General features: G+C 39.1%; 1 protein-coding gene across 1 annotated transcript in view; it reads right to left on the bottom strand.

The window, feature by feature from the left end:
- sh2d1aa (SH2 domain containing 1A duplicate a) overlaps positions 1–22499 on the bottom strand; it is a 47776-nt gene extending 25277 nt beyond the window's left edge. The window contains exon 1 of the mRNA XM_020527335.2: positions 22220–22499. Coding sequence (XP_020382924.1) covers positions 22220–22353 — 134 coding nt within the window. The 5' untranslated portion in view covers positions 22354–22499. The remainder of the gene's footprint in view (positions 1–22219) is intronic.
- Between the last annotated feature and the right edge of the window lie 271 nt (positions 22500–22770).

Raw genomic sequence — 22770 nt, forward strand, 5'->3', positions numbered from 1 at the left:
TCATCTTTTACTTATAAATTCTGTGTCTGATACTACCTCTCTCACTAACACCTGAAAAAGACTCCGAAAGCTTGTGTTTTCAAATAAATCTGTTGGACTATAACCTGGTGTCGTGTGATTTCTGACCTTGTCCACACCAGTTCTACACCGGCACCTCCACATCATCCTGCAGAAAGAATGTGCTTGTTCTGCCTGCTTCCCCCTGGAATGAAAGGAAGGAAAGCACTGCCCTCTGTTTGCATACCATTTATTAGCCTTCACTCTTATAAAGCAATGCAAGGGGGAATTGACAGCTGCTGGAGACAACACAGCGAGAATCAAATCAGTGCTGTGTCTGCCAAGTCTCTTGAAGTTCCTCATCGATGTTGTCAGTACTAACCTCATTCTTTGCTCACGTGTCTACCCTCTCTGCTCTCTCACTAACCTACAGTGACTGCACTGCAGTTCACTCTACCTCCTTTCCCTCACAGGCACATAATCATTACTACAATGACCCAAATTTCCCAAAATCTCACACTATGCACAGGTTTTACCATGATCGATTTGTTTAAAAAATATGTTCAAGTCCTTCACAGAACCTTCCTCTGAATGGGAGAAGATTAGGCACAGACCCGGTATGAGCAGGAGAGAAGCCTTTCTGCACACTCTCTCCCATGTCAGCCATGGTAGTTTTCAGAAGCACTTTTTTTTTTCAGCCATTCAATCCTTTGAAGTTTGAGTTGTGGTTAAAATAGACAGCGCAGCTGGCTGATGGAATCTTCTGTGAAGGGAAAGCACCTGAGTAATCATTCCTCAGTGGAGCTCGGATTGGATTTGCTTTCTGAACATCCACTGGAGGACTGGTGTACACAGTGACCTCCTTCTCATCACTCTTCTCCCAATTCCTCAGGCCGTCCCCTCTGTTTTTGGCTTCTCCCCTGTGTCTGAATCCCAAGGGAAGCAACACAAGACCGCTAATGAGTGCAATAAAACTGTTTTGAGGGCAATTAAAAACACTGCAGAACTACTAAAATCATATTGTCAAAAGTCAGAATGAACATTTTTAGATCAATAAAATCTATATAAATCGATATCAATAAAACTGCAAGGCAGCATGGTAGGTCAGTTGTTAGCATTACTGCTTCACAGGACCAGGAACGCAGGTTTGATGCCACCCTCGGGTGACTGTCTGTGTGGAGTTTGCATATTTTCCCTGTATCTGCATGGGTTTCCTTCAGGTATTACAATTTCATCCCATAGTCCAAAGATGTGCAGGTTATGTGGATTGGCCATGCCAAATTGCCCATAGTGTCCAGGGATGTGCAGACTAGGCGGATTAACCATGGGAAATGCAGGGTTACAGGGGTAAGGTAAGGGCATGCATCTGGGTGGGATGCTGTTCAGAGAGTCAGTGTGGACAAAATGGGTCAAATGAACTGCTTCAACACTGTAGGGATTCTATCTATAATTTTCCCTGTGGCCTAAAAGGAGAAAAACCCGTTACATTGTGGATGAACTATTTCAAATAAGGTCGAAGATGGATGTTTCCTGCCTGATAGTGTCACAAACCACTGAATGGGCTTATCATGCAGCAACAATTAGTCCTAATTAAATAGTTTAATCAACCATGGACTGTGACAGCCCAGCCCAATTCAACATGGTGGATGGTACATTTAAGAGCATAGAAAGAGCACATTTGCGGCCCTGCTGTACAGGACATTAACACAGATGGGATGCCAATATGTTTCTAGGCCAGTTCTACAACCGAGGTGCTATTTTTCCACAGCTGAGTTTAATTGTTATTCTATTGCAGTGATATTGAGATTTCTTACACATATTCTGGGGAGCACAAGATGCAATTTGGTTACATTTTCCTTGATTAATACAATCTGAAGGCTTTGCTTTTGACACATGATAAAAATTAGGGGGACACGTTTGTAGTAATTTACTGGCATGCCTGTTAGTCTTTCTCTCCATGTTGCAGGAAAGCAAACTTGAAATATCTAAAACTGCATTTTTACAGTTTCACATTTTGAAATGTCTGAGCAATATCTGGAAATGTATGTGGGCTTTAAGAGTAAGAAACATACTTCCCTTAGGTAACTTTGGGGTATGCCCCTCAGGGACTTTTCTTCTGTGTACTTATTAAACTGAGAAGGAGCAGGGTCATTTGAAATTTCAGGAGACGGCTGGCCTTCTTCAGTTTCATGAGTCACTCCAGGCCAAATATAAACTCTGGCCATTGATGACTCTTTGATGGTGATGGCAGAAGATCTAGAATCTCAAGGAAAATGGCTACTTCGAGACAGAATATCCTTCATAAAAACTTGAGTTTCCTTTAAGCGCACATGAGGAAACCACTTCATGTATTATTTACTGACTCATTTTGTTAATTTCTCATTGAAGTTCAAAATCAGAGACTCTTATGAACAACTGAAGGGAAACCCATAAAACTGTGTGGCAGAGAAATGAGCAGAGAAACTGCTCTTTGGTAGATCACTACTATATCAAACTTAGTAGATTGCAGTGAAAACAGAACTGCTTGTAAGCATACATCTGAATTGCACATAACATCAACTTACTTATAATACAGAAGTTTTGAAGCAATCATATAAATATCCTTAATGCAAAATTAATATAAGTTTCACTTTAATAGACTCTTGATATGCATGAAGATGTCTCAACATGTTATATATTGAAGAAAAAACTATATAACAATTGGTGATGTGTTTACTTTTGAAATGGCATCAAAACAAATGTTTGAACTCGACAAAATGATGATTCCAGCTGCAATTTTCCTGCCCACTGTTCCATTTAGGAGTTTGTAAATGATGCAAATCATGCTGACATTTCACAATTTTGTTTCAGGTCACAGAGTTGCTGATTTAAGTGAGAAATCTAGCAATGAGTAAGACTGACTCCTCATGAAACTAACCGTATTTCCAGTTGCCAACCTTGATTGAAAATCCAGCCCCATACATGACTCCAGATCCGCAGTGATAGAGGGTAACTCTTAACTGAACTGTAAAATAACCTAGCAAGCCACACAATTGCACTCAATTAGTTGTCTATTCACCACCTCTTCAAGGGCAATAAATGTTGACCTTGCCAGCTATCTCCACAAACCATGAATACATTTTTAAAAAATGACATGAAAGTCATCTCAGCCTCAGAAGGAATGTTCACACCTCCACCACAGGAAACAACCGAGGCTCACTGTCTTCTGCATATTAAATTGAGGTCTTGTCTGTCTGTTCCAATCATATAATTTGAAGAAGAGTGGGAGTTTTTACACCAACATTTTTCTCTCAATGCACTGGAACAGACAACTGATCATTTATCCCATTGTTATTTTCTGACAGACTAAACTTGCTGTACTTCAAAATAATTGATTGTATCTGAGGCACTGCAATTACTCTGAGAAACATTAACACCAGATTCTTCAGTTGAACTAATGAGGAGGCTTACAGTATTGACCGTTATTATGGAGCAAATCAGATAGCAACTTTTGATAGCTGCACATATGAAATTAAGTAGGTGTATCTCTGTCCAATTTACTCTGATCCTCCACAAACTGCACTTTAACAGTACCTCACTAATTGATTCAGCATTAAGAGTATGAAACAGTAGTCCTTAACCACCAAGAACATCAGAAAAAGTTAGGGTTGGTTCATTAAAATGTAAGTAATTTTTTTTAAAATGTGGTAAGTCTTAATCACTATCAAATAATCACAAACTGTAACAACCTCTTGTTACAATTTTTGTACAGACTATTCACTTTCAAAAAGAAATTCAATTTTTTAGGTGATAGCTGAAAGGATGACGCTGCAGGAATTCATGTTTTAAAGACTTACTGTGGCAAAAATTAAAACACCATGAACTAAACATTATTTTCATCGGTAACTTCTACTTCAAACTGTGGGACAAACTTCTTCTCTTTTACTTTTAATGCAACTACAAAATCTTTTTCACAGGTATACTTTAAATTGTCCTCCAAGTAGTAATACAATGCCCCAGAAACAGCCCAAATTGATTTGCTTGATGGTTTGCTTCTGTTCCTTTCCTCTCCCAGCCAGTTGACATTTACACCCAGAATTGTGTTTCATTGTAACATTTTTCTCACAATACTCTCTCCAGTACCAAGCCAGACAATTCTTCCAGGTTTGTTTCAAATTCTCAGAAATTCAGTCTTTACCAACCATATGTGAGCTTCCTGCCAAGTGAACCAGAGAGATGTTCTGTTTCTAGTCTCTTGCCCTCTTCTCCAAATTCAGTCAGACTGCCTTTTCCGAGTTTCAGGATATCTCAATAGAAGCCTGGACCTGGAGGTGAATTTTACTAGCCCTTGACCAACAGGGCCATTAGTGAGTCAGTTGGAGAAACAGACTGAGAACAGAAAGATGAGATTCTCGATGTTGATGTACGATTTTCCACTCAAAGTTTGAACGGCAAGATAAGAATCTTAATACTGAGTGGCAAGAGACCTCTTGCATGCATTTGTATCTCAGTATCCACTCTGTCTCATTTATATACAATTTGCTCATCTCCGACGCAGCTGAAAGAACCTAGGCAGCAACAATTTGCAACACAACAGTCAGAGCAGGCATCTGGCAGGTCCAGCTTGCTACCTGTACCCCCAGGCTCCAATCTTGGGCATGAGTCCTCAACATCAGTACCTCCAGCCATGAAGGTTGGCATCAGACACACAACAGTCTCACCACATTATCACGGTGTATCTCCAATGCACTTAAAATACAGTTACGCCCTTCATTACTGCACTTTGCAATGCACTGACAACTTTAGCAAAAAAAAGGCATCGATCTTACAGATTTAAGCAATGCACCTCTTAGTTGCATTAAAAGTAAAAGGGAAGAAGTTTGTTCAGCAGTTTGAAGTAGAAGTTACCTATGAAAATAATGTTTAGTTAATAGCATTTTAATTTTTGTCACAGTAAAAGTCTTTAAAATGTGAATTCTTGCTGCGTCATCCTTTCAGCTTTCACTTGCCTTCTTAGTACTCACTGCCTTTGTGCTTTCTTGGACGTTCACAGCATATCTGCCTTGCCTTTTTGCACTTTGCCATCTCATTGGGAGCCTACAGGTTCACTGTACTTCTATCTGGCCTTCCCTCTAATGCAGACGCAAAGGCAGATAGTTTGCCATGGTTGTCATCAATGATCAGTCAAGAAACTCAACATATTACTCTAAGGCAACATGCTACATCAATGTAATACCTATTAAAATGAGCCAGTGGCTTACTCAGCAAACAAACTGCAAATGTTCCAACCAAGTGGGCATGTCACAAACACCTAAGGGAAGTAGTCCTCAGTCAAGTTAAGGGGCGTTGTTTTCAATAAATGGTTGCCAGCACAGTCAGTCAAGGGCAATGTCCAGAGGATCAGACACGGTCAGTCAGGAACTGCAGTTGGTCAGGCGTTCCATATCATTACACTCTGAAGAGTAAGTACTGCAGGTCGAGTGCAAGAACCCCGTGGATTAGCAGTAAGTCAGCCAGGAGACTGCGCAGAGATCATTCTGGGATCTGGTCACCACCAGCCTGGCTCTGACTTGGGGACAGTGCATCACGGTGGTTGTCATGACAAAGCTGTACACCTGGACTCAGTGAACAATGTGGGGACTTGAAGACATAAATGAAAGATTTAGGTAGTAACATGAGGAATCTCACAACTGATGAGGTTGACAGGGAGTGCATGAAAGAAATGAACATAAAACGCAGCAGCCCATCAGTTCTGATAAAGGGTCACTGGACTCGAAACGTTACCACTGTTTTCTCTCTCTCTCTCCAGATGCTGCCAGATCTGCTGAGTTCTCCAGCACTTTTGGTTTTTGTTTCAAATTTCCAGCATCTGCATTTCATTGTTTTATTTACTAAATAAAGGAACATGAAGGTTTGTTTTGCGGCGGAGATTAATAAACTGAACCTATAACTCATTCTGCAAAAAGTGACCTAAATTGACTTCCATCCTCATCAAAATCACAAATGAGCAACAGAAATTAAAGAAGCATGCCACCAAATCTGGGTGTTTTGATTCTGTCTTGGCTTGTGAGCTCTACTTGTGAGTAAGATGAAGCCCTTCAAGGGGCAGCTGGGTTAATCTGACATGTACACACTGCAGATTCACAGGTCTATAATCAGAGAATTGGCATGTGAAAGGCTCTTGTGGTCCAGTGATAATGTCTCTATCTCTAAGCTAGAAGATCTCGGTTCAAATCCCACCCGCTCCAGAAATACATAATAACATTCCTGAACAGGTTGATTGGAAACTAACTCCTGCATGTGAAACAGGATACAAATCCTGGTCACTAGCATTTGTGACCATGTCAGTACACATTGATCACAATCATCTCCACGAACCACAAGTGACCTCAAGAGTGCTACTTAGGAACCAAAATTCACAAAGCCAGTCCTTGGTCTCATAGGCTACACAAGGAAATAGAGCAGAATTCTTCTCACTTTGAACTGTAAGCAATTGCCAACACGTTATTCTATGCAATGCTACCTTTCTTCGGTGATGTGGGGAGTTGGTGATGGGGAAGGAAAAGCTTCAGTAATCCTATCACACTTACAATTACCTACTGTGATTTCTGTGACATGCTGTGTATATCAGAATAAAGTCCACTGTGTCCAAGGTCTATGTGCAGGCATTTCATGGTTATCCTTATTAGAATCCTCCATGTTTCACTGTATCGCAGACTATGGTAAATTGTCATTTGTGTTTGATGTGAATGCTGATTGTTCACGTCACTGAGGATGTGTTATGTTTCTGACATTCCCCACATGGGTTAATTAGAACTGTAATCAGGGGTTGTTGTCATTGTGGATAGCTTGCAAAAACGCACAGAGAAATTCAGAAGGAACAAGCCCAAGACCAGAAGCAACCTCCAGCAGCTGCCAAATAGCCTGCACGTGAAGGACGCACAGCTGAAGGATCCCATCAGCATACAGAGGAGTTACAGGGGACCCACAGTCTATTCTATCTCCTCCAGATGAGGAGGTACATTGCCATCACAGTCTGAAGATGTTCCAGGACATCATCATAGAATTCTGCCATCTGCTGGAGTGGGATTTATGAGCTGAAGGGGTAGGCAGCCATCCTAACCTATTTGCTATCAAAGTTACAACTGAGCTAAATGGTATTGCTACTCGATGATTCCCAGGATCCACAGAGGACCTGCATGGCATGTCTCAAACCTCAACTCACACTTGTATCAAGAGTGTTACTGGTGCAATTTGTAGCAGATCACGCCTGCACATCGTGTTTCCCTGCACAAGCGGAGCAAAACAGGGGATGTGATGGATTCTGAAAATCTGGAAGAATGGCAGCAGATTTCGAAGGAGCAAGAGGAGGGCACTGAACAGGAAGAACATCACTTCATGCATGACAGAACATAGTGCATCAAATGCTACATGCCAGACAGGCCTTAACTGACACCAGATGGGACTTGGTGCAGTGATCACTCATTGACAGTAAAATTGCTATTGAAAGACAAGCAGCTCCTGTTTATTTTCCCAAAAGCAAATTCAGCTTTATTCTATTTGAGTTTTTTTTTATATTGCATTTCCTGTTGTATAATGGAAGTTAATGATTGTGATATAAACTGTGTGATTTAATATCATTTGTTCTAAGACTGATTCTCTGGTATTTTAAGTTCAGAACCTTTGGGTTTCCTATTTGTCTGAAGTTAATACTTACCTGTAAGTATTTCTGTAACCATGGTGATTTCTTGTGTTTGTGCTGTGTTGCCATTCAAAGGCCTACAAATGTTTGTCAGACATAATGAGTGGCATTCTTCTGTCACTGATCCCAAGCAGGATCTTGGGTATTTAAACCATTAATGTAGACAACTAATACTAATCATACCTAATAGCAGTAAATGTAATTTAATTGTGCTGTTTATGAAAATTTACAATAACACAGCCGATTATGAACAACCTTTTACTTTGAAGAACTGCTTTGACGCTCTGGTTAATTTTACTCATTGCTATCCTTACTAGATATTTCTAATCAACCTGTTCAGACATGTTATGACACACTTTGGAGCAGTTGGGACTTGAACCCAGACCACTATCCTTTGTATATTGAGGTAAATTATAGTATTCCTTCTGCCACATTGACTGAAACAAAATCAGTGCAGTTTGACACTAAATCTGTGCTCTTACAGATATCCATGACTTAGTATGTTATTGAACAATATAACTTAACCATCAACCATGGAGGAAGTGGTTAGTTCTTTTTGTTATGGAATAGCATCAAAAAGCAATAAATGTTCACTTACAATGTTTTTCTTTTGCGGTAATAATGACCAATAACCATCAAAATGTGGGTCACAGTTTCCAAAAAGATATATTGACTTTCACACTATTAAAAAGAAATCACAGCATTAAAATACCATATGAATAATAATACTTGCTTTTCTTTGGCACTTTATCACATTACATGATTTAATGTTCCTCACAAAATGAATTGCTTTTAAAGTGCAGTGTGTAAGCTAAGATGATGTAGCTTATTAAGTCTTAAAGGTCTGTTTCACAACAGCAGCAGTTTTTGTTTTGCAACCCAAGTCTGCTATTCCACCCTTAATGTTGTTAAATATTAGAGATTACACAAATAATGATTTTAAAAGAAATTTATTTCATTTTAACAAAGGATAGATTGCTATCTCAATGGTTACGGCTCCCAACTTGCATCTTTAAAGCATACTTTGACAACAAGTCTTCATGACTATTGCAATTATACAATATTTAGAAAAAATCCCTCCATAGATTAATTTTCCACTTATGGCAAGACTTAATGGGACCATAACTTTTTTTAGACCTTCCTTGCACCAGGGAGCAAATTAAAATCTACCCCAAGGGTTTTAATTGTTTTTTTAATGGGTTAATGCCCTATTACGTAAATGAATTTCACACCCATTAGCGTGTTTGTTATTAATGTTCTACTTTCTGATTTCCATCCATTAGGATTTAAACTAAACACTCTCGTCTTAGGCCTTCATTTTTTATGTGAATGATGTTCTTGCTTCTCATTATTCAAACCTCTCCACTGGTCATAAGCTTATCAGGCAATCTTAACCATATAATTAGTGAAATAATACACTGTTGTCAAAAAACTGTGCTTTCTTTTTACAATAACATTTAAAGGAGTAATGCATCTAAGCAGGAACTAAGTTGTAAATAATATATAATTCTACATCCTTCTCTGTTATTTATGCAGTTTAAGAATCAATACATTTTAAAACTAAAAGCAATACATACTCCTGCTACTCTATTAACACCACAATTTAGAACTGAGGTAACTGTATTTCAGGTTTCTTACAGACTAATCCAGTTTCACTGTTTGCCTCTGATAGACACCTGTCATACTTGCTGTTCCATCTGACTTAAAGAATGGAAGAAATCTTATGTCTACAGTAGACGAACTGCACAAAATTATATACAGCTAACAACTGAGGGTGTTGACTTGCTCGCCGAGCTGGCTTGTTTCCATTCAGACATTTTGTCACTATGCTAGGTGACATCATCAGTGAGGCCTCCGATGAAGCGATGTTGTGCTACTCCGCATGGAATTTATACTGTCCAGTCCGTTATGGTGAGTTGTGTCATTTCCTGTTTTTGATCTTTCTGGGTTTGGATATGGGTTTGTACTACACACCATAATGGACCTGACAGTATAAATTCCAAGCGGTGTAGTATAACACCACTTCATCGGAGGCCTCACTGATGATGTCACCTAGCATGGTGACAAAAAGTCTGAACGAGAACAAGCCAGCTCGGTGAGCAAGTCAACAAACTCACCCACAACCCGAGCTACAGATCTTTGCCAAACTTTAAACAGCTAACAATTTATTTCATTAAATAACACCCTCATAAAAGATAAAGACACATTATATTATGTTTACTAAATAAAACCTTAGGGGAGAAATTTTAAAATATTGGACAACTTTAGCTCGAATGCAAGGTTTGCTATTAAAGTGTATTTAATAGGTGCAAATTGGGAACATTAAACTATAACATAGATATCATGAATTTGAACTTCTGGGGACATTGCTTCACTCTCACTGAAGTGAAAAGGTGATAGAGACCCAGCAGCCTGATTTTTGATTTTTTGCTGAATGGAAATCAAAAAAGTGTAAAGCATACAATACAATAGAAAATAGAGTACAAGCCAACTGTGAAACTCGTCCATTGGGACTGCACTTTTGGAAACTGAGGTATGAAGATCAACAATGTCCAGCAGCATACTTCATAAAATCCTCATTTAAATGTAGAAGGTGCATGAAGGAAATTGTTCTTCTTCTAACTGTTGATTTTTCTAGCGTTATGTAGGTAATTCAGTAAGAAGTTTTTAAAATGTTTGAAAACTTTAGCCAATGTTTAAGAAAAACAATCTCTCCAGCCAGTCAGTGTTAATGAAAGTCATCATGGTTCCCAAGAACCACGGACTTCTCAGTCAACAGTGAGAGAAAACTGGTGGCATTTTTAACCTGAAAGTCAACACTCCTCAGGCAAGGGCCTTCGCTGAGAAGGCAGGGTCTACACTATTGGTACCATTCTGCATCATGAACTAGCCATCTGACCGACTCAACTCCCCAGCGAATTCCAAAGTTTCACAACCTTCCGGGTGAAGGACCTCACCTCATCTTTGTTCTAAGTGGTCAACTCCTCAGTCTGAGGCTATTTCTCCTAATTCTAGGATGGTCCAGCCATGGGAAATAACCTCTCAGTATCTACCCAGTCAAGCTGTCTCAGAAACACATAATCTCCAATGAGATCACTACATTATTCTAAACCATAGACCATTGTACTCAATTTCTCCTCGTAAGACAGTCCTCTCATCTCAGAAGCCAATCCACTGAGCCTTTGTTGCTCCTCTTTATGGCAACAAATCTTCCTTCAGTGAAGAGACCAAAACTGCATACCAGTACTCCAGAGTCTTTTGTAAATGCAGCCAATTTCCTTATTCTCACGTTTGTAGAAAGGATACTCAAATCTCTTTGAAATTGATATTTAAAAGTTCTTCTCATTTAACTTATTTTCCAGTCTTCTTCCTACCAAAGTGAAAAATGTCATATTTCCTCATATCATACTCCATCTACTACCTTGCTGCATTAATTTGGCTTAGAGATAGCATTGTTGACTCTGAGTCAAAAGGTTGTACATTCAAGTCTTGTTGGAAACTTGAGTACCTAATTTAGGCTGATATTTTAGTGAATACTGAGAAAATGCTAATAACAATGCCAACTAGTATTTTCGGAATGTTATTTCTGGACTCATCAAGAAACAATTACAACAGCAACTGTACTGCGAAAGTACTTAATTGGTTGTAAAATGCTAAGAATCCCAAGATCATAAAATGTATTCCACTAATGCAAACACTTGGCTTCTATAGTTTTAAAGGATCCCTGCACATCTGTTATTAAAGAACCAGTTACTGAGTCAGAAATGTTCCAAAGTATAGTGAAACAGCATACATGACTAATTACCTCCTTTCTCATGATTTTGCAATGTGATAAAAGTTATTAGTAACAAACTCGACATATAATCATTGTAGCAAGATAGATGAAAGACGTGCATCAGGATCATGCCTAAACTGCAATGCAGCTGAGTCCCTGAGAACTACCTGGAAGTTGAAATTTTGTTGGAGCAATTGCTCAGTGTCTGGAATCCTCCAAAAATGTCCTCAACTCTGAGTTAGAATTAGAAGTTTCAGATGGCCCTGATTCACTTAATTTTAATTATTACCCAGGAAAGGTTAGAGGTTTAAAACTCCTCTTAGTCTCGGCTAGCTGTTAAACTGGGACCCCAGCTCAACACTGACACGAGTCCCCATCCCTTGAGTGCCTCCTCAAGCCTTCAGACCTGGCACTGAATACTCCAACCTTGCTGGACCTGACACTCCTCCTCCCACCTGTCACAAACTACCTGACCCAGGCCCACCAGACCCAACACCTGATCCAGTCCTAACAGCACTTCATTGGACCTGACACACCCCCTCCAACCTGATCCCTTGACCTGCCATAAATACTGTCCACATTTACCTTCTCCCAGCTTCCACCCTATTGCCCCTCATTTACCTGGCGCGCTGAAACTGTCACCCACTTGGCACCCTACCCTTCTCACTTACCACTCACCTAACCCCCGACAACCCCCAACCCACCTGTCACGCTACCCCACGTTTACTTTACATATTCATCTTCTCACAGTAGCATTCTAAAGAGGTTACAGGGTATTTAAATCTCAAAATCAAGCACTTACAGCAATAAAAGGATTCTATCCTGTTTTTGTGTATTCAAGGATTTCTCAATGCCTTTTCAGAACAGAAGCCAAGAAATTTGTTGGGAGAATTTATCTAAATGTGTCTGTTTTTTTGTGCAATGAGGATTACAAATGGTTTCCAATGTCTCATTTAACACCACAGGAAAAGTCATATTTCAGCTAAGGTCCTTTGGTGTTAGATGCAACACTTTCATTTTATAAATAGATAGCCCAAAATACTTTGTCTAGACAAGTCAACTTCAAAAGTTCAAATGTCCTGAAATGAATATCATTAAACTGTAACAGATGGTTAACATATTCATATGAAATTCCACTTCAATTAAGGCATTAGATTATTTAAAAATGAATAAGTTAATTTACAAAATTTGAAAACAACACCATGATGTTGCCCACTATTAAAGAACAGTGAAAGTTCAAGAGCCATAGTCACTGATGTTTCAAAATGTAACGTGAAGAGGAAGCAGAACATCTCCTTTATAGGAATTAACCAAATTACAGCATGTTTGTATTGTATGGCATTTCTTTGTCCCAGTTGTAAGTGTCACTGTTATTTGAATCTTAACAGGCAAAACATACAAGATTGTGGAAATAACTAGCTCTAATTTGGTGTGTAATTTTGAGCTGCTTTTCCGGGGTGGCACGGTGGGTCAGTGGTTAGCACTGCTACTTCACAGCACAGCGTACCTGGGTTTGATTCCACCCTCAAGTGACTGTATAAAGTTTATGCATTCTCCCCATGTCTGTGTGGGGTTTCCTCCCACAGTCCAAAGATGTGCAGGTTAGGTGGATTGGCCATGCTAAATTGCCCATACTCTCTAGGGATGTGTTAATTAGATGGATTAGCCATGGGATTGTGGGGCTCCAGAGATAGGGTAGGGGATGTGTCTGGGTGGGATACACTTCATAGGGTCAGTATAGGGATGAAGGGCCTGCTTCTACACTCTAGGGATTGTATGATTCTGTTGAAGAATACTCGTGAGTCTTAGACAACGAGGTGCAGGGCTGGATGAACACAGCTGGCCGAGCAGCATCATAGGAGCAGAAAGGCTGACGTTTCGGGCCTCGACCCTTGAGTCTTACTTTGTTTGAAAAAATAATATTTCCACAAATGCTCCCATCATATAAACTGCTATGAAATGTGGCTTAAACTTTTGTGAGGCTCTGTTGTAGATCATCTCTTCTTGCTTTGAAAGGTGACTTGCAAACAAACAAAGAAATAAATAGGTCCAGGCAGCATCAGAGGAGCAGGAAAGTCGACGTTTCAGGTCAGGACGCTTCTTCAGAAATGGCTTTGCAGTGGGAATGGGATTCACCAAGGTCTTTCCGGAGGGAGGAGGATAATTTCTTCAAGGTGGGCATCCCTAGAAGAGGCTTCGCAGTGGGGTTATAACTCACTCAGAGATAGTAAGAACTGCAGATGCTGGAGTCAGAGATAACACAGTGTAGAGCTAGAGGAACACAGCAGGCCAGGCAGCATCCGAGGACCCTTCTTCAGAAATGGGTTTTGGTCCTGACCCGAAACGAGACCTTTCTAGCTCCGCTAATGCCGCCCAACCTGCTCTGTTCCTCCAGCTCCACTGTGTTATCTCTGGCTCCAGCATCAGCAGTTCTTACTATCTCTGGATAAATAGGTCCAATTGTTTGAGAAAACTTTCGTACTTGTAGCACTTTGATAGAATTTAGTTGTGTCCTTTTTATAGGTTAAAGTTAGCTGAAGTATGATATTACTAAATTATATGGGATTCATAAAGAAACAATGATACATAAGAACATTGGAAGTTAAGAATTAGGAGCAGGAGTAGGCAATTCTGCACCTCGAGTCTGCTCCACCATGCACTTCATGGCTGGTCTCATCTGGCCTCAACTCCAATCTCCTACCGGCTCCCCATAGCCCTTCAACCCATTACTAATTAAGAATCTGAAACAAATCTGAGGAAGGGTCACTGGGTCCAAAACATTAATTCTGATTTCTCTTCCCAGCTGCTTCCAGACCTGCTGAGCTTTTCCAGCAACATCTGTCTTTGTTTCTGATTTACAGCATCCACAGTCATTTTGTTTTTTACTAATTAAAAATCTGTCTATTTACTCCTTAAATTTACTCAATGTCACAGCATCCACCACACTCTGGGGTGGACCCACAGATTCACGTTCCTTTGAAAAAAGTAATTTCTTCTCATCTCTGTTTTAAATCTGCTACCACTTATCCTAAAACTAGAACCTCATGTTCTAGATTGCCCCACAAGAGGAGAAACCTTGCTATGTCTGCTTTGTCTATCCCCTTTAGCATCTTTTACACCTCAATTAGATCACCTCTCATTCTTCAAAACTCAAGACAGTATAGGCCTAAACTGCTCAATCTCTCTCTTCATAAGACAAACTCTTCAGCTCTGGAATCAATTGAATGGATTTCCTCTGAACTGCCTCCAATGCAACAGCATTCGTTCACAAATAAGGGGGCCAAAACTCCACACAATACTCTAGGTGCCTTGTACAATTGCAGCAACACTTCTCTATTATATTTTGGTTAAACTCTATTCCTTTATCAGTAAGTGCCAAAAATCAGTTTGCTTTCCTTATTATCTCCTGTAGGTGCACGTCAATCTTCTGCGATTCATGCATGAGGACACCCAGATCCCTCTCCACCAAAGCACTCTGAAGTTTCTCTCCATTTAGACAATAAGTTACCTTTCTATTCTTCTAACTAAAATGGATAATCTCACATTTTCAGATGATCAGACCTGAAGTTTATTGTTTACAAATACAGTCGCTCTTGTATCAATCCCGTTAAGAAAATATTTGAGAAAGACTTTTTTTACCTATTTCATCAATCAATTATTTGTCAAGAAACAATATTTTTATGCAAAATTCAGAATCCTTGTATCATTTTTAAAGTTAAGGAAATAATTTTAATGTACCCTGTTCATTGGGAAACCAATAAAATTGGATTTAAAATGATGGCACATCCTAACCAGTTTCACGTGCCATAAAATGAGTACAACCCACCGTGCTAATTTGCTTGAAATAACTTTAAAAGATGTTAGTTTCTCAAGCGGAATGCAATTATATATTTTTAATCTAAAGTACGATCTGTTTTAATACTTCCAGCTGAACTTCTTCAACAGTCCTGAAATAACTTAAGATTTCACCAAATATTCAAAACATTAAACTAGACATAATTTGCTGAGATATGCATCCTTTGACAACTGTACACACCTTACAGCCAGACACCTACTTTGCTTATTGACAGATGGCCCATCTACAATATGAAATATTTGACTCAACTCTCTATTTTAAGAAAAGATCATCCTTACCTCTTAGGGATTAAGTATATTGTATTTCCATACATCTCCACAGTTAATTCTCTGTCTCTTGACACTTGCAAATATATTCCTATGTGTCAATGAGGAATATGAAGCCTCACAGGTAAGTATAATACTTAAACAATTACAGACCCACCAGTGTGGCAACTGATCTCTCAAGACACTATGGTAAACTGAACACAATCTAAAACCACAAGAAGACACCAAGGAAAATGTAAATAAGACGCCGAAGAGTAAGAAACAACTGCGTAAGTCCTAAATCTAACTCCTGCTCACTACTGAACAACTGAGCTAAGCCAGGTTAACTATGGCAAAAAAAAATCAACTGCTGGCAATATACAAGGAGAATTTTCTTTTATTATTCATTCATAGGATGGGGATGTTGCTGGCTAGAACAGCAGTTATTACCTATCCCAAATGGCCCAAAGGGCAATTGAAAGTCAACCACATTGCTAAGGGACTGGAGTCACAGATAAACCAGACCAGGTAAGGATGGCAGTTTCCTTCCCTAAAGGACATTAGTGAAATAGATGGGTTTTTCCAACAACTGGAAATCGACTCATCATAATCCTCAGTCTCTTAATTCCAGACTTCTTTATTGAATTCAAATTCCACCACAGCAGGATTCAAATCCAGGTCCCCAGAATATTATCTGGGTCTCTAGATTAACAGTCCAACCATAACACCACTAGACCGTTACCACCCCTTTCCTAGTTGGGGTCTCTGTCCTTGATCATTATCCAGTGAATCTTTGTCAAGTTGGGCACTTGCTTGATCAAAGAAGAACAGGAACAGACTTGCTTGTAATGCACCGGTCAGTTAACTGTCTACGTGAACCATATGAGAAATGGTAAATTGAATCAGCACCGGTCAGTCAACTGTCTACGTGAACCATATGAGAAATGGTAAATTAAATCAGCTATTAGACAGCCAGTGCCAATGACGAAATTGAAATCCAACATGAAGTATCCAACAGAGTGCTTGGGGAAGAAATGAAGTCAGAAAAGGCACACAAAAGACTGAAGTCTGATCAACTGGCACAACTATTTGAATGCTAATAAAATAATGTTAACAGAAATTGGGTCAACACATCATTTGTCTGTACTCCTCTAATACAGAGATTCCACTCATGCAAAAGTTATTCTAAAAGAACTGCTATGATGATTTTATTGATCAATTTTCTCTCTTTTCCCTAAAATACCCATTCTTGCTGCAAGATTGGCAACACTGATGTTCCAGTACTTGGTCCCATTGCAGTTGTGATGACACACATGTCCAACCTTGTTCTCACCAGACATTCACTTTGCAACAAAAATTACTTAGCAGTCATCACTGCTTTATGCAAGGTGTTGATTTTCTCGCTTCTCTACGTAAGGACATTGAGTGCTTTTCTACTTAAATAGACCATAAGTAACTTTCATTTCTTTAGTACAATTTTAGCCATTCTGACCATTTGTACATTCCTACTTTAATCATTTCACCTTTATCATTGCCTTCAGTTGTCTAGCTCAGAAGCTCTTCATCCCTCCTGAAACCTCTCAACCTCTCTAACTCTGACAACTTCTGTAAGGTATTTCTTAAACTCTACCTCTTTGACCATATCACCTGCCTTAATAACTCTCTATGTGGCCTGGTTTCAAGTTTTGTTTGATAGTAATTCTTACAGGGACTGACCGAGTTAATGCAGGAAGATGTTTCCCCAGGCTAGGAAGAGGTGTCTAGAACCAGCAGACATAGTTTCCAAATAAAATGTAGCCCATTTAGTACAAGAGATGAAGAGGAAGTTCTTCACTCAGATATGATGAATCTTTGGAATTCCACAGGCATGTGAAGGTTCAGTTACTGATCATGTTCAAGACAGAAGCCAATAAATTTCTAGATATTAGAACTATCATGGTAGGGGGATAATGTGGGAAAATGGCATCAGCCATGATCTAGTTGAATGGCTGAGCAAGTTTGAGGATCCAAATGTCCTACTTCAATCTCCTATTACAACCCTGTGAAACACCATTTGTTGATTCACTGTATTAAAGGTCCTATACAAATGCAAGGTTTTGTTGAAGTTAACTAGAGCAAAAAAAAGCTTTCTGCTTTAACTGTAAACAAATGTAATAAATCTGTCATATGATTTACCATTACCTAGAATTCAAAAATGGTTAGTTTGAAGTTAACATCTCACTGTTATAATTTAAAATCGATGGTAAGAAAACGATAATAGATTTGTCTCAAAGAGACACTAAATTTTACAATTTTCTAAAAGTGATGTTTTCTTCAATCTTACACCATTAGGGCTTGAGCACTAAAACTGTGCGCACAATATTTTTGATTTCCATTTGTTTGGCAAATCTAGACTTAGAGTTATATTGTGATGAAACTTCGGTCTTCAACAAAAATTCATTGGTTTTCTCCTTTTAGATTAAAATTTAAGTAACTTGAAAACATGTGTGACTTTTACAAAACACAGCTCCATGTGCTTCAATTGGCAATACTATTTTTCATCACAGATCTTTCTCAATTCTAACTTTTTCCTGATATGGACTGATCCTGACAATGAACTCCTCCAACTCAACTGCCACAGCACACAAATACTGTAGATTAATCCTATAATACACTCAAAAAGCCGAGTACTGTCCATTAGTTAAAAGGAAGACAAGCATGGAGCTAAATCTAGCGCAATGACTGCACAATTGGGATTTTCAATTCCTAAAACCATTGATTTCAGATGGGCTGACTCTATAAAACATGAAAGTTTCTGTCAGTTTCAGGATAAGTTGCATATTTTAATCAGTCTGAAAAAAATAAATAGTAGATTTATAACAGAAGCAAAGCAAGTTATAAAACTTATAAAAATTATTACTTGTCTGATGTATTATATTTAAATACATTTTCAAAACAACATTTGAAAATGGTTATGGCTTATTTTTGAAGAGAAGTTTGGAATGCGACGTATGAAAGGACCGCTTAAGACAAAGCAGCTAGGTTGAAGTTTGCAGAACAAAGTAGTAAATATTCCTTTGATGTTCAACAAGAAAAAGTCCCTCCAAAATGCTAAACGTCTATCTATTTTTACAGAAAAGCGTGACAAGTATTAATAACTAAGTTTTATTTTGTTCTGCTCAGCGCTTTCACGGCACTTGTCCCTTTATAACTGTTCTGCCCATAGTAACTATAGACTAATATCGGAAATTGTTTAGTGCGACAGATAACAATTATATGCCGGAATAAAGCAAGGAATGAAACTGTCTTGAACCATTGGCATGCTTTCAACTTGGTAGATACAGAAAAAAGTATGTTTTAGTCAGTGAAACTACTGAATGATTTATAAATTAAATCTATTTTGGAGCAAAAGCAGAACACCCCTGTATCCTAAGGCAGTGTTAAGCTCACAGTTTTATGTCAGGCTAGCTTGAGGTTGAATGTATGTCAATCTGTGCCATAGATCAATCGCTATAGTTTATCTCCTCAGTGCTCAAAGGACTGGAAAGACTGTATGCTAGAAATATATGGTTTTCTGTTTAATAAATTTGTACCAGAGTAAAATATTACATATGATTAAGTAGCTAATAGTTATTAATTCTAAATAAATGTCATTTGGAGTCCAGATTCAAAGAGTATTGCAGATAAATTAATAGACTTTACGGGATTCCAAATTCCCAATTGTTGACAGAAGGAAATGAAACAAATTTTTAGTCTAAAATGGTTTCTCTTCTCTCAATTGTACAATTCCTCATTTTAAACTGAGAAACTTATTAGATGTTAAGTTTCCTCAGGCAGAGTAAACACAATAAACCCTGCTGCAATATTTAATTCTGCTATTAAAAATGTTGATGGGAATTGAGCATGTATATGTCTGCAATCTGGATACTAAATTTCCCTTGATGGTGGTGGAATGTTATCTTTTTACTTGAAGAAGTTTGAATTAGAACACTGCTTTAAATAATGAGAAGTGAACCTATAGATTACTTTCAAAATTTGTATTCTGATATTCATTTGTATTCATGTTGCATATTGTGCAATGTAAAAGTAAAATCTTCTTGAAATTTTAAATGGCAATTTCTACAGTATGATTTATGATGCCTTAGGTAAAATATGAAAAGAAAAGCTTAAGCTGCACAGTCTTGAAAAAAGGCATGTCGTCTTCAGCAGAGTTGTACACTATTCAATATCTGTTTATATGAGAACTTACTTGAAATATTTTGAAACAGTTAAATATGGAAAGTTCTGAGTAAACCAGGAAATTAGCAGCAAAGAAATAAATAAGAAGTCAAATTTAATCAATCTAATCAATCATCGACATTTGAGAAGATTAGCCAAGATAATGACATCAGAAGCTTTGGGATTATTTAAATTGCAATTTCTCCCAAAGATAAGGATACAAGGACTGAATGAATACCCTGAAATTAGGTATATTGTCCTAGTCCCTTACATAGATTCTTGTTTCTGATTCCTTTCCAGTGGAGCATAATAGAAAATGTTACTGCGTCAAAGATAGGACATGATAGAAACAGAATCATCTCCAATTTTTGAATAACTTGCTGACTCACTGCTCAGACTCATAACAGGATACAATACCAGAGGTCAGCCTGGCCCATGGAACCATGGAACATTTCTCCAAGAAATAGTAGCTTCAAAAGATGAAGGGAGAGAAAACAAGAAAATTACAGCAGTTGAACATACTACCCACAATTGTAAGAAGTTAGCCTCTATTTCAAAAACTTCACTGCTATACAGTTATTTAGTATCTTAGGTTAATCTGTGGCATGGATTTATTTTTCTCACATTCTCCTATCAATGAGAAAACAGCCCCGACACATGTCGCAATGGTCAATTCTAGGTGTCTCTGGTATTGCTTACTTAGTGATTTTATCTTGACATACCTCAAACTGCATAATTATAAAAGCAGTTTTGAGGATGAATTTTGTAAAACTGCATTTCTGTCACCTACCAAGAACTTGCACACAGAGGTCAGCTGGTTTTGCAAGGCTTCACTGGGGTTAGTTTTGGGGGAACGTTCAGTAATCCTGAGGGAAACCCTGCACAGTTCACTCTAGACAGTTTTCCTAATTAACCTGTTCCAAATGTTATTACACACCTCTTGAGCAGGTGGTATTTGAACCTGGGCCTCCTGACTCAGAGGTAGGGACACTACCACAGGAACCCTCATAATTCACTCTATACACGAACTCTAAATTCAAAAGAGCTGTCAGATACACCATGACTCAACTGGTGTCCTTCAGTGCTGCACAATTCAACGATTCTATGCGCTGAATGGAAGGTTTATCAAGTTTGCTCTCTGCTCAAATGGACTTGGTTCTTTCGAATTATGAAGCTCACTCCTCTGCGAGCAGAGAGGCAATTTCGTAGCCGTTTGTTTCTTCCCTCATCCTTCAACGCAGAAGCCTTTAGCATAGCAGACAACACAGTATGGAGCTGGAGGAACGCAGCAGGTCAGGCAGCATCAAAGGAGCCGGAAAGTCGACGTTTCGGATCGCGACCCTTCTTTTTTCTAAGGGTCAACTTTCCTGCTCCTCAGATGCTGCCTGGCCCGCTGAGCTCCTCCAGCTCCACACTGTTGTTATCTCTGACTCCAGCATCGGCAGTTCTCACTATCTCCTTCAGAATAGCAAGTCTGTCAATATGAGAAGATCAAAAGGTATGCTAATTAACGTTTTGACGGGGAGCTATGCGAGGAACCCCAACCAAAGCATTAATTCGGGCCAAAACAGAAACAGAAAACGTTGGAAATACTTAGCACGTGCCACGCCAAACACGGTTCTGAAGAAGTTCATTTAACTTTAAAGCATGAACTCAATTTCTCCCAATAAATGCTGTCTGATCTGCTGAGTATTGCCGGCATTTTCCTTTTTTTCAGGTTTCCACTAACCATAGCACCAATGCTGGAAATGTTCCGCAGGTCAGACAGCATATGTAGAGAGAAATTGAGTTCATGTTTTTGCTTTTGCAGCTAATAATTGTTTCCTGTCTCGGATGTTGAGCACCTGTTGTGTGCTTTTAACATTTTCTATCGAGTTGCAGATTTCGAGCATTTATCTGTTTTTTCTCATCTCTTGTAATGCTTCACGTTGTCCTCCCCTGGCAGTTCAAACTGCAGACTGCATGCCAGGACAATCTAAAATACTGGCAGGGCGGGGATGTTTACGTTGTTCTTAACCAGTTACAGCTACTTAAAGGGGAGAAATTTGAAAAACAAAACTTGCATTTTGTTTGTCAATTTGGTGAAAGGGACTAATCCTATGAAACAGGACTTGCTGTCGCTTAGACCGGGTTGTCAGCTGTAGAAGCAGTGGATCACTAGGATCCATTCCGGGACTAACACAAGTAAAACTTCCCAACTGGACCAAACGGAGAGCGATATGTTGGGGTTTGAGTGGCAATGAGCAAGTTAATAATCTCATTTCTGAATAATAATTTAAGATGCGCAAATCTCGCGTATCTGAATGGGAGCTTTCTCCTTTCTGCACTGAATCTATGCTGAGACGGGGGAGAAGCCTCAATAGTGCATTTGAGGCGAGGGGTTTATTGTACGCGATATATTTCCAATGTGAATTTCTGCAGCGGTTCTGAGCGGGAGCCGGGGTTCTGGGTGACAGACTGGTACTCACAGGACACACAGGCAGTAGACTCCTGGCAGAGACTCGCTGTCTCTGATCAAGTAGCTCCCGTCCTTGCCGTTTCTGCACAGCAACTTCTCCCCGAGCTCCCGGTTGATTTTCCCGTGATAGATTGGATGGTCCATTTCTGTTCGCTTTCGAGCGCCGGGAAATGACCGGAATTTGTTTTGGTTCTACGAAGCTCGGTTACAGATCGGAGTGAACGCTCGCTTTCTGAAACCTCAAACCGAGCTCTGGCCTCTTTCCCTTGCACCTCGAAACAACACGTCACTTTCAGGCGAGGTGGTGCTATCTTGAGGCAACTTAAATATGAGTGATGGTATGAACACAACAGAGAAGTACGACCTAAGTTTAAAAAAAAGTGTAGAAGCAGTTTGAGTAGACATGAGAAATGATAAAAGCAAGAAATCTCTTGTGAGAGTGGTATAAAGGCTCCCTAACAGTAACCATACAGTAGGATGGAGTATAAATGAAGAAACGTTGGGGGTTTGTCAGAAAAGTACAGCAGTTTAAACCAATGTAAAGACTGGAAAAATCAGATG

Source organism: Rhincodon typus, chromosome 14 (genome assembly GCF_021869965.1).
Source record: "Rhincodon typus isolate 14 chromosome 14, sRhiTyp1.1, whole genome shotgun sequence".
In the NCBI taxonomy this organism is placed as follows: Eukaryota; Metazoa; Chordata; class Chondrichthyes; order Orectolobiformes; family Rhincodontidae; genus Rhincodon; species Rhincodon typus.